This window comes from Hyaena hyaena, unplaced genomic scaffold, assembly GCF_003009895.1.
Source record: "Hyaena hyaena isolate Hyena2069 unplaced genomic scaffold, ASM300989v1 scaffold_45, whole genome shotgun sequence".
Lineage (NCBI taxonomy): Eukaryota > Metazoa > Chordata > Mammalia > Carnivora > Hyaenidae > Hyaena > Hyaena hyaena.
This window is the reverse complement of record NW_024080677.1, coordinates 2,121,382-2,134,203: the sequence shown is the minus strand read 5'-3', so window position 1 is coordinate 2,134,203 and position 12,822 is coordinate 2,121,382. Positions and strand designations below refer to the sequence as shown.

The following is a 12,822-nucleotide window of genomic DNA, read 5'->3' as shown; positions in this document are numbered from 1 at the left end:
CTAGTATTTTACGTATCAAAATCAGTCCATCAGTATTAAAGGGAGTGGTCTGCATGCCCCTTAGAAGTCTCTTTTGTGCCCCCATCCCCTCCCACCCAAGGAATTCACCGTAGCAGCTAGGGAAGCCCTGGGCAGAGCGTTTCGTGAAACCTAGGAAAGCTAGCAAATGGTGGGTTGGGCACCAGCTCTGGCCCCTGCCAGAGAGCCGGGGGGGGAGTGGGGACCTTGTGAGACAGGCTCCCTTCCTGGGCCCCCTTCCTGGCTGCTGGGTAGAAGCTGAGCTGGCTAAGTGCGCCCCTTTGGGTGTCACTCCTGGTAAGACTGCGGTGTTCTTTGGGAGGTCAGAGGCGATAGGAGACTGTCACCCAAACAGAACAAACGAAGGAATCTGGTGAAGAAGAGCCGACTGAGCTCCAGTCCGTGGACTTCTCAGTGAGTCGACAGACCAGGCAGTGCACCCAGAGGGCTTCCCAGCACTATCCCGATGCTGTGATTCTCTCTCTCTCTCCATCACTCTCATCCTTTGGTGGCTGCTTTCCGTCCGTCCCATACCGTCTCTCATCTTTCGGGGTGGAAGACATTATATTGTAGAAAATTGGCTTCTACTGTCAGAATATATAGCGTTACATGTTAAAGTACCACCTCCTAACTTGTAGAAGAGGTAAGTTAAGGAATGACGATAACCGCTAGGTAAGGACTGCTTTAAAGAGATCACTGAACGTCTGCGTTAGTGAGTGCTGGGAAAGATGGCGGGTGACAAGGGCATTGGTTTTGAGTGCTGTGTGTTGAGGGGGGGGAGCTCTGGAGGCCCCCAGGCAGGTGGCGAGTGGCGAGGTGCGCCCGGCTGGATGCGCTGTGCTGTGGAAACTACAGATGCCTGGTGATGGAGCCCCGCAGCTGTGTCAAGAGTATCTGGAAGGTCGGGGCGCCTGGGTGGCTTAGTCGGTTAAGCGTCTGACTTTCACTCAGGTCATGATCTCGCGGTTCGTGGGTTCGAGCCCCGCGTCGGGCTCTGTGCTGACTGCCAGCTCAGAGCCTGGAGCCTGTTTCAGTCTGTGACTCCCTCTCTCTCTGACCCTCCCCTGCTCACGCTGTCTCTCTCTCTCTCTCCTAGAAATAAATAAAACATTAAAAAAAAAAAAAAAAGAGTATCTGTAAGGTCACGAAGCCACGGTCTGATGTCACTTTTTTTTTTATTGCTTCCATATTTCTTTTGCAGTCGCCTTATCGTTCCTTCATAGTCAGCCTCAGAGGAGTGTTGGGGCCACTCCTCTGTCCCTCTTCCCTCCTCTCCATGTGTTCGCCTTCCAGGGACGTGGCTCTTTCCCAGTGGTTTGCCGTGGTTCCTCGGGGCCGTCCTGGAAATTCCCCGGGAGGGCCCGGGTGTTTGAAGGCCTGCAGAGCAGAGCACCTAGAAGACACTGCAACCTTTTCCCTGTCAGCCTCACAGCCTGTACACGCTGCTACGCTAGTAAGGCCTTTATCTCTTTACCTGCTGGCCAGAGACCCCCTTCCCGCTGAGGGCAGGAGCACAGCGCAAGGCAAAGGGTAAGAAAAGTGGGCGCAGCCACACTGGGCACGCGGAGGGCACTGTGTCCAGTTCCTGAATCCGGGTTCCTCTCTCCTCCTGTCACGGGGGCCTGCTCTTCCGTGGGGCTGACGCTTGATTCCTGTCAGGGGCTCTTGAGTCAACGGAGAACGGACAAGACTCTCGAACATGGCGCAAGCGCAGGTGAGGAGAGCTGGAGAGGGGCCCTGGCACGGGGGTGAGACTGTAGAGTCCTCCCCTCCCTCCCCCGCCGGGGCACTGGACCCAACTAGCACCCTGAGGCCGTCTGATTGGCACCGAGTCCCCTGGTGGCGCTGCTCACGCTGCCTGAGGACCGCCTGTGGTACGGTCACCGGGTTGGGGGAGGGGGGGTTCCCAAATGAAGATTCTTGAGCTTTCCTGCGAACTGACTCACACTGTCTGGGCCGAGGACCCGGGAGTCTGCACACGGCAGTTGGAGAGCCTGGGATCCCAAGTACCCTCCTGACGGTGGGGCATGTCCGGCCCTCGCTCACCTACTGTCCGGGCATCTTCTCTGAGGTGCTGGACCTGTTTCTTTCGCAGCGCGTTTCCTCCTTGCCGTCCCTTCCCTGGCCAGCTCGAGGTCTTGGAGAAACGGACTCTGCTGAAATCCTGTAGGGAATCTTGCAGGAGTCCCAGCACGTTCACTGCAGGTCTGGTTATCTGGAAACTTCTGACGGTGCAGGAAGTGTGAGGTGGAGACGGGGGTCGGGGAGGGAACCAGACGAAACGTTTTGTTGCAGCTGGACACCTTGTAGTGAGGACGGTGGGAGAGGCTGTAGCTTTTGAGCTCGTAGTAAAGTAGGTCATGAGAATGGGTGTTGGGAATTCTCCGGAAATTACATGGGCAGCCTTCTTTCTTTCCTCTTCAACTGTTTGTGCTTCTGCCTGGCAAAATTAAATCACATCTAGGACATCTTGCCGAAGTGATGAAAGTCACATCAGGGAGGGGCTGAAACTGGGCCCCCGTAGCACCGGGGTGTGGCTCTTGAGGGGTGAGTCTGCCCCCCCCCCCCCCCCCCCGCTGGTGGACACTGGCGCTGCTGGTGCCATGGGTCCAGACGTAGGTGCAGAAGCTTTCCTACCCTGTGCTCTGGGCAGCCCCTCGGGGCAAGTGGACGGCCATTTGCTTTTCCTGCGGGACAGAGATTCCGGCCTGTGCCAGGTGTGCCAGCAATGTTAGATTTGGGTGGTTTCCCAGAGCTTTGTGCTGCCATTCTTCCCTCTAGCATCTCTCTGGGGACCGCTTCTGGCTGAGCACGGGGACGCGATGTCGCCATCCTGTGGCACTGTGTCCGCGGCTGGAGGAGCTGGGCCTTGGTGTTTCCTGGAAGCCCAGCTGTGTCCCTGTGCAGAGCCAGCCTCTGTCACCCCGTTTCTTGGCTCCAAGGTCGTGGTGTGACGTGACTCCCAGGAGGGCACGCCAAGTGGTAAATGAGTTTTCTCCACCACGTTGCGCTGAGGCGCATTGCCTTAAGTCCTCCGTGCACGGGTCGGGAGCAGTGCCCTGGCACTTCAGGCCTGTCTGTGCCCGCAAGCCCAGGGCCAGGCTGGCAGAGACGTCCACCTCTGCCTGGCGCCAGACTCTGCCATCCTGGTTGCTTTGGTCTCCTCCTGTTGGAAGCGTCGAGAACATGTTGTGCACGGTTGGTACCTCCCCCCTTCCCCGCGTCCCCAGATTGCCCTTTTCAGAAGAGTTGAGTCTTTCCAGAGCCTCTTGTATTACACGGTGCTCTCTCAATAACATGCTTTATTTGAACAATAAAGTACAGCTTGAGAACACCTTAGCCTGAAACAACCTCAGTCATTACTGATTTTAAGTGCTTCTAGAAGTCACTTGACAGAATTAATTAGAAATAAGAGGAGGCAAATACATTTAACACAGATTTAGTCAGTATTCCTGGGGTTTTGATTGCATAATTACAAGTGTAGAATATTGATATGTGAGCCTTTAAGATCACTAATAAAAGGAAGATAGTAAGTGGCTACAGATCTATAATTATAGGCTGATAAAAAAAAAACCCAGCTGCCTTAGTGATATGAACATGGGTCCTTGTGGGGTTGGGATACCATTTCCGATGATCCCGCCCTACGTAAAATCACAAGGAGCTGTATCCAACATCTTAAATGGATGACAAGGATGGTGTGTTCTAGAAAATGGCTCTGGATGATTTGACTCAGGTTGATAAAAGGCCCTAATGTTGGGGATGCCCATGAAAAGCTCACAGGAATCATTTGATAAGTTGGGTGTGGGAAAAACAGTATTTAATGAGTAATGAGATTTTAATTTTAATTATATATATATACACTTTTATTGATTGATATATATATATACTTTTATTGACTGATATGTATTAATATATATATCAATCAATAAAAGTTAGAAATAGTGATTGACTTTTTAATCTAAATCCCCCCAAACTGTATAGTCAAGCTTGTGCAAACCATTGTTTTAGATCTTCTCATCAGCCAGTTGCCTTCAATATGGGAGTCATTTTTATATTCCTCCTGGTTCTCTGGGTTGTACGGTGATTCTTCCCGCAGCCCCTGAGGTTGGGGATTGGAAAGGGGGAGGGAAGGGTAGGAGGAGTGACATTTTCTTTTTCTTTTTTTTTTAATGTTTTTATTTATTTCTAGGGGAGAGAGAGAGAGACAGCGTGAGCAGGGGAGGGTCAGAGAGAGAGGGAATCACAGACTGAAACAGGCTCCAGGCTCTGAGCTGGCAGTCAGCACAGAGCCCGACGCGGGGCTCGAACCCACGAACCGCGAGATCGTGACCTAAGCGAAAGTCAGACGCTTAACCGACTAAGCCACCCAGGCGCCCCAGGAGTGACATTTTCTATGTGGCTCTCCCTCGGTTCGCCTTCGTCACTCTTGCCTCACGGGGGCACCAGACCCGGGGCTGGACTGGGGGCTTCAGAGTGGGCCAGACCCTGCCCCTGCCCCCGGAAGATCACAGTTTGCAAACTGGTTTTAGACCCTGGTAGGCGTGGGTGTTTTGATTCACACTTGCAGCGGCCGTGGTCTGCTTCTCGCTACGTGTCCATGGAGCATATTCATTTGTCTTCAAGTAGATTTATTATATGAAATATTCATTGGAGTGGGCGCTTCACCCTGCAGCGCTGGGAACAGTGTGCAGAGTACGGTTTGTCCTCATAAGTCCATTAATGCTGATAGGAGGTAATGGTCTCCCGTGAAGCTTTGGGGTGGGGGTGGGGGTGCGGGGCCCGTGTAGGGGGAGAAGCTGGCTGCCGAAACCGGTGTCTCCCAGCCGGGCTCCGGCAGGCTCTGCTCTGCGCCTCTGTGTGCGTGTGTGTGTTCGGTTGCACATATCCGTTCTCTGTCTTCCTTTTTAATGAATACAGAGGCTTCCATTTCCGAGAGAGCGCTCTTGTCAGCTTCTAGCTTCTTGTCAAATGCCTGTTTCCAGCCACGGTTTGGAGGTGTAATGAGGCTCCAAGGGAAAAGCTGGCTTCTGAGTTAAGACTGATCTGCGAGGAGAAGGGGAATCGGGGGACCGAGGACGGGGACAGGGGGCAGAAGCTAATACATAGGAATAAGTGCAGTGCGACAGCCCCTGCACTAGGGCTTTATCTACCTGTCCCAGGCAGTCCTAAGGCCACCCTAGGAGGTAGGTGTTAGCATTTCTGTACAACAGATACTCCGGTAAACATATTCCGTATCATTTCGGATTGGCTTAGTGCCTTCAGTACTAAGTTAGTAAATTCATTTGGTTCGACACACGTCTGTGATGGCCTGTCCTGTGGCCAGGGGCTGGGCACAGGACACAGAGCAGCCATAGCCTCTGGCCTCTGTCTACCAGACACAGAAACGGAGACCTGAGGAGGCTCAGATAGGGAAGCAGAGCCTCCCTCTGTGCGACAGAGGGTGCAGACACGATGAATCCTGGGAGGCTGTGCCAAGGCCGGAGCTGGTGTCTGAGCAAGGCTGGGAGACTGGCTAAGGGTTTACCAGACGCGTGGGGGCCCGGAGGAGCTCCCGATGATGTGAAGAGCAGGTGCAGGTATACGAGGACGTAGGACAGGGCGGGGACGGCCTGCTTCAGTTCTGCCCAGTCGCCAGAAGAGAGAGGGTGTCAGGGGCACCCCGAATTGCCAGTGCAGGGTGTCTGATGCCTTGCTGGGGAGTTAGACAGTAACTGATGGCAGTGAGCCCCTGGAGGACTTGAAGCCAAGGAGAGAGGAAGTGAGTTTGGGGATTTGGAAAGTTGCTCAAGAGACACGGTAGAGGCTGGTCTGGAGAAGACAAGGCAGGGGGTGGGGAAACCTACGGCGTGTGACAGCCCGGAAGTCACGGTGGGGTGCGGGGAGCGCAGGGGTGAGGGTGTACGAGGTAAAAGGCGTAATTTGGCATCTGTGCTGGGGAACAGCAGAACGGGTCAGGATTCTCCGTCTCAGGTTGAGAAGTCATGAAAAAGAAAAAGGAGTCAGGAAAAGGACAGAGGAAGATCGTTCACTAGGGGAGAAATGTGAAATACATTTTAAAAAGACTTACAAAGAGATACAAGAACGATGAAGCTAACACAGTATGAACGTTTTTCTGAATTTAGTCGTGTTTCTGAAATTTAGGTCGACTTATAGACAAAAGCAAACACTTAAGTGAGTTAAGACAGAACTAGGTTTCTGGCCCAACACGGACCCCAAAGTAGGGAGAACGGGACGGGTGGTTTGCCGGTCGCCGCAGGGCCATGGGAGGTGGTTATTCTAACCATATGGCACCTGAAGGCTGTGGAGGTGCAGGCTGGGCGGGTGGTGGCTGAGTGTCAGCTACCAAGGAAGAGGGAGGCAGAGGGGCCATCGGCGGATCTCTCGTGAGGGCTGAGGAGAGAGGAGGGGGGACACCCAGGCTTCTGGGCCGCGTTGAGTGCCACTCGTGTGCAGTGGGGTCCTCTATATGTTGGGGAGCACACGGAGACTATGCAAGGCCTCTGCGAGCAGAGTGTATGGTCATTTGGTAGCTTGTGTGAGCCTGGGCTACACATGGGATGGATTTATAATCTGGAATGATGTCAAACAAGGAAAAACCAACTCCTTAGGGTCCTGGTCACGCTGATGCAGTCACCGTTGGGAAAACGGATGCACTTGTAGTGGAAAGATCGTGAAACTTGGAATCTGGAGACCAGGGTTCACGTTTTGCCCTGCCACTTAGTAGCTATGTGACCTTGGGCAAGTGTCCCCTCTCCGAGCCATTTCTTTCTCATTTGTAATTACAATAATTTGCAATTATAATAGAGCTATAATAGTGACATCTGCCTCGCAGAAGTCTTGGGTCGTCACAAGTGTTGGTGTGTGTGAAAGTATTTCATAAATTGCAGAGCTTTGTTCAGGAGCTGGTGACCTTTCTAGACCCTAAGCATTTTATAGAAAGCGGTGCCTGTGCCTCCAAAGCATCGGGGACCCTCAGGAAATGCTGCTTGTGTTTATGGATGAATCTGCTGCAGCACTAGGCATTTTCTGGAGCCATTTGCCAGGGGCCCTCTCCCTATTCACACCGTTGGATGGGGAAGGTAGAGTATCTGACACATATAGCGGCCACCAGGAGCGGCGATGCCGGCGCCAGATGCCCAGACAGCGCTGAGGGCCCCGGATCTCAGGGGCGGACATTTTAACATGGTTTCCAGTTTCAGGGTGGCCCCGCTTGGAGTTCAGAAGCAGAAAGCAGACCGGGGACTGCTCCCACTCCTCTGCTGCTTGCCTCCCAACATGCATGCCTGCACAGCTCCGACGCATGGGGTCCCCGTCCTCACAGCCAGGTCTTTGCTGACTCGCCGTCGTTCCCCATTTTCCTAACTCTCACTTGGGACGCCCTGCTCGTGGCCCCTGGAGGGGAAGCTGCGGGTGCCGGGGGTCTGCAGCCGGCTTGCTCACCCCTGTGGTTTCCTCGTGTCCTGCCCCAGGTCGTCTTCCACGATGTCGGCGTGCTGACGGACAAGCTCTTCCCGGTGGTGGAGGCCATGCAGAAGCACTTCAGTGCCGGCTCAGGGACCTACTACAGCGACTCCATCTTCTTCCTCTCGGTCGCCATGCACCAGATTATGCCCAAAGGTAACCCGGACTGCAGGCTGGTAGCCCTGGTTTTTGACGTTTGCGTCTGTTCCCCTGGCTCCAGTGCTTCTCCAGCTTCAGAGAGCAGAGCTCCGCTGAGGCACAAAGGAGAGGGCGGGGGGTGGGGAAGTGGGGGGCGCCCAGCCACACCATTTGTGTAACAGAGCTTCCTGGACAGAGACTCAAGGGCCCTGGGTTGCACAGCCGCGGGGGCCCATTCACGAGGACAGTGGGAGCTGTGCGCTGTGGTATCTATCCCCGGGCTCAGGTGGGGCGTCGGGGCTCTAGGCCTGTCTCTCTCCGCACGCACGCCCCCCTCAGGGACTATGTTTGCTCATCTGCAACCTGGCAGGTTGTGCGAGAGAATCCTCCAACCAAACCTGTGATCCTCTTCTCTCTAGTTCTTTTTTTTTTTTTTAATGTTTTATTTATTTCTAGGAGAGAGAGAGAGACAGCATGAGTAGGGGAGGGTCAGAGAGAGAGGGAGACACAGACTCTGAAACGGGCTCCAGGCTCCGAGCTGGCAGTCAGCACAGAGCCCGACGTGGGGCTCGAACCCACGAACCCCGAGATCATGACCTGAGCGAAAGTCGGACGCTTAACCGACTAAGCCACCCAGGCGCCCCCTCTTCTCTCTAGTTCTTACCTGTATTTATCTGACTTTAAAATCTCCAGTCTTGGGGCTCAGTCGGTTAGACGTCCTACTTTAGCTCATGTCATTAATTCACGTTTGTGGCTTCAACCCCCCACGTCGGGCTCTGTGCTGACAGCTCAGAGCCTGGACCTGCTTCGGATTCTGTGCCTCCCTCTCTCTCTGTTCCTCCCCTGCTCGCACTCTTTCTCTCTCTCTCTTGAAAATAAACATTAAAAAATTTTTAAAAATCCAATCTAGATGTGAGAGGTGCAAATTATAACTAGGATTTTTCTGGAACTTTGAGGCACGATCAGAGGATTTTCTGGGCTTTGGTCTCTCCAGGGCAGAAGAGATTGATTATCTGGTCTGTGACAGGTTGGGCTTGTGTAGAAATGCTGGCATGTCTGGTCACCCGCGGATTAGAACCCTTGGAGGCTTCTTGGTGGTGGGGTGTCCCAGGCTGCTGGGCTCTCCTCCGCCCAGTGATCTGTGATTGATTCTGGAGCCCTGCATATTCCCTCCAGTGCCTGACCTGGTGAACCATGACCTGGGGCGAGGAGAGGAGTCCCTGGTTCTTGGGGTAGCTGTGACCTCAGATGTGACTTAGGTTGGGTTTCCAACAGTCAGTCCAAGCAGAACCTGATGGCCCAGGGGACAGCCAGGCCATTTGGTGGAGGCCTGCTGGCCCCGTGGACCAGATGTGAGGGCGGAGATGAGGGCCTGCTAGCCAGGAGCTCAGGAGCTGCAGCTTGAAGCTGGGTTCCCCTCGGCAGACTGGTGTCCCTGGACTCCACAGGCAATTCTGGCCCGCCCATGTAGCTGTGACTTTGTCTCCACCAGGCAAGTCACTGCGCCACAGAGGCCTCTGAGTGTTGTCTAAGCTGGAAGGCGAGGGCTCAGGGAGACTCACTGAGCAGGAGTCTGGCCGAGAGAGGAGGGCTGGAGGAAGAGGTAACATTTGCGATTCTTCGCAGAAGCCAGTGCAGCTCTGTGAGCTCACGGAGTTCTCCCCCCAGCCCTGCGCCGTTATAGCGGGGAGACCGAGGAGCTGACCTGCCCGGGTTAGACAGCCCAGTAGGCGGCCGAGCTGGGATTTGGGCCCCGGGCAGTGTGACTTAGAGGTCTGCTTCTCCAGATGGCAGCTCCTTCTGTTGCCTGCGGCGTGCCGTGTGCGGGCCCTCTGGGCAGGCCCGGTGCTGGTGCCGCGGGCGATGCGGATGGGAAGCAGGTGTGCTTCCTGCGGTCCTGGATTCTAGGAGGAGACAGACGGAAGTGCTAGTCCCAGCCCTGGCGCCAGCCACTCGGGTGCCTTTGCTGAGCCACTTTGCCTCTCTGGGCCTCAGTGTCCCCACCTACAAAATGAGGGGGCTGGTCTAGTGAGCTGTTTCGGCTTGCGCTGAGAAGAGTCCAGGCTCACAGGAATCCCCCTGTGGGTTTCTGCGGTTCTCCCCTAGCCTGACTTTCTCCTATCCCCGCCCCCTCCTAGCAGTCCGTCCTGATTGGTGCATAGAAGAAGCTTTGGAGCAGGATTCTGCTTGGTCAAAGGATACCATGATTAAACTAATTTGAAATGTCTTGACTAGATGGGCCTTTAGGGCTTGGCCAGCCCTGTGGTCCTGCCTGTGTGATTGGCTTAGCGAAATGCCGTGAGGGAAGAAGCGACGAGGGGCAGCAGGAGATCCGGGAGGAGGCGTGCCCAACTCTGCCCTCTCTCCCGTCCCCCACTCCCCCATCAGCTAGCCGGCCACCGCCTAGCATGTGCTAAACTCCAGGCCAGGTCATGCTGTGGGCCACCCCGAAGTAGGGGACATAGAGCTCCTTGGGGATGGTCAGAGCAATGCTAGTTGTGCCTCACAGCGCTAGACCGGACTAGGCAGATGAGGAGAGTTAGGCAGCTCCCGGCTCTCTGACTTGGCCCTGCCCTAAAGCCTGGCTTTGCCCCGGGGGACGATGTCTGCAGGGACAAGGCTGTGGCCAGGGCTTCGCTGTCCCTGCGATACATCAGATTTCAGTTTCCGGCCGAGTCCAAGTGGGATCACGCCTCTGAGGGGCCCGTGTCAGGTGGGGAAGGAGCTGATGTGGCCACACAGGGAGTCCTTCCTTTAGGTGGATGGTAGAGTGTTACCGGAGATTCGCTTTTACATCTGCCCAGAGTCCACTTCCTAAGAAGGGAGTTACTAGGAGTTACTAAAATCTGATGGTCATAAAACGAAACGAGCAGTCTTGGGGGTCCCTGCGGAGTCCGGGCGTCTCTACCCAGCCGTCCGGCGGCCGCACAGCACGTGGCGGGAGCTCCCGGCCGCCAGCTCCTTCGGCACGTCCTGCGAGTTTTGGAAAGGATGCTTTGTTTTCCAGCACCGTCAGTGCTGTCATGTTGTCATGGCCCCGTACTGCTGCCTTTTTGATAGTCATCTCTTTTTTAAAAATCCTAGAAATTACTGTTGTTTTGTGCTTTGTGGATGATTTTGTTCTTGTAGCATTAGTGCATTTTTGCTACTTTGATTATTTTGTTTCTTTCACAGAGTCCTTTTTCCTCTGGGAAAATGAGAGGGGAGCGGGGTGGGTCACGAGCCCTGGGCCCACCCAGAAAGGCGGGTCAGAAAAGCTTGCGTTTCCCTGACTTCTGTCTCCAGAGCTCCTGCCTGTGCTTGCCCCAGACATGCAGCTTATTTCTCTGTGTTGAAGCATCTCCTCGCCCTCCCCTTCCTGGAGCATAGGGGTCACCCTTTCGAACCCGAGCTACATTTAAAATATGTTTACTTCTTTTTCTAGTTTCAAAGTAACATTCATAGAAGAAAACCTGAAAACTACATGAAAATAGAAAAAAGTTATTTTTTTACTACTATCCAGACTCTTCTAATATTTTCCCAGCACGTAGCTTTTTATAAATTTTTTTTAATGTTTATTTTTGAGAGAGAAAGAGACACAGCATGAGCGGGGTAGGGGCAGAGAGAGAGAGAGCGAGTGGGAGATGCAGAGCCCAAAACAGGCTCCAGGCTCCAAGCTGTCAGCACAGATCCTGACGTGGGACTTGAACTCACGAACTTGTGAGGTCAAGACCTGAACCGAAGTCGGACGCTTAACCGACTGAGCCACCCAAGTGCCCCGGCATGTAGCTTTTTAAAAACGCAGGCAAAGTTATGCATATATTTCAAACATTCTGTCTTTTTATACATATCAAAATGTGAAATTGAACATTTAAACGCCAAAAATGAAAGACATGGTACGAGTCAAGCTGTACCCTGACATTTGCAATTACATTACTCATCACTATTATCTGTGTATCATAGTCTTTGAGAAAAGTTTGAATGGCTCCGCTGCATGGATGAAACTTAGTTTGCATTATCATATCCCTGTTCTCAGCTATCTGACACTTTCTGTTTTTTTCTACAATCATAAATTACACTGTGATTAATATCCACATACATAAAGATTATTTCCTCGAATTAAAATTATTTCTTTATGGTAACTCCCCATGGGTGGAGTTACTGCACCAAAGGTGATCCTTACAAAGCCAACCTGTGTCAACCGCCCGTGCCCCCATGTCACCAGCTGGCACGTGTGAGGGTCTGCACGGTTCTCTATGCCCATTGGGGTGTGGCCTCTCGGAGGGACCTCGGGTAGCTACATACCGACAGAAGAGGGAGCAGGGAACTGAGGTCAGGGCACTGCTCTGAGTTGCAGGGCAAGCTGGGGCTCCCAGCCGGGGATCTGGTGACCATCCCATGCTCATTCTGAAGGCCCGACCTGAGCGTCCAGCCTCTCGCACCCCTGCAGCCCCGTGGAGCTTACGAAACCTGGTTACCTTGCTCCTCTCCTTGGCTCCTGGCTGCAGCCTCGTGGAGAGGCCCTGGCTGGGCTGGGTGGGGGGCGCTTAGCCCCCTGTGTTTTGCTCTGATTGTCCCCCTTGGGAGCAGTACCCCCCAGACCGCATCTGCCGAGTGAGGGCTGGGGGGCCCTGCCTGCAGAACATGCCGGCTCTGCTTTAGGTCACAGCTGGTTTCCCTTTCTGTTGCACGTTGGAGGGGTCATGTGTGGCCCGCAGCCTGTGGCGTGAGGTTTGTCACCATTGCAGACACCTGTATGCAAGGGGAAGGAAACAGCTGTTGCCCAGCTGGAGCTGGGGGGAATGAAGACCGGCTCGTCGGGCCCTGCTGGCCCTCGCCTGGGCCGCCTGCTCCGAGGACCTGTTGGCTCCAGCTGAGGAACACGGGCCCTAACAACAGGCGTCACCACAGAGCCTAGCCCGTGGTTGTGGTGGCTCCCAGGCAGGGCAGGCGGGCGCCCAGACGCTCAGCAGTGTGTAAGTCCAGCCAGAGGTGCCAGGATCCCTTGGAAGGCGCTCCTGTCCTGTGCTCGGCCCTTTGCCAGTGTACATCGTTGCCCGAGGGGCTGGTGTGTGCATGACACAGTGCTGGCCGCTCCGGGTGTCTCAGATGTGTTGCCAGGTTGCCGCTTCCTGGGCTCACGGTAGTGGGGTGGGTGGCATGGTCTGCCGGTTAGGGGTGTGAAGAAAACCATGAGGGTTTCAGAAAAGGAGGGGTATCAAGGCA

At 54.3% G+C, this 12,822-nt stretch overlaps 1 protein-coding gene across 8 annotated transcripts in view; it reads left to right on the top strand.

The window, feature by feature from the left end:
• The window catches only part of XXYLT1 (xyloside xylosyltransferase 1), a 167,683-nt gene that overhangs the window by 21,324 nt on the left and 133,537 nt on the right, over positions 1-12,822 (top strand). For all 8 annotated transcript variants that reach the window (XR_005528100.1, XR_005528096.1, XR_005528098.1 and 5 more), the window contains exon 2: positions 7,488-7,635. Coding sequence is in view for 1 of the 8 variants with exons in the window: in XM_039230341.1 (XP_039086272.1) it covers positions 7,488-7,635 (148 nt within the window). In the remaining 7 variants the exon portion in view is untranslated. The remainder of the gene's footprint in view (positions 1-7,487; positions 7,636-12,822) is intronic.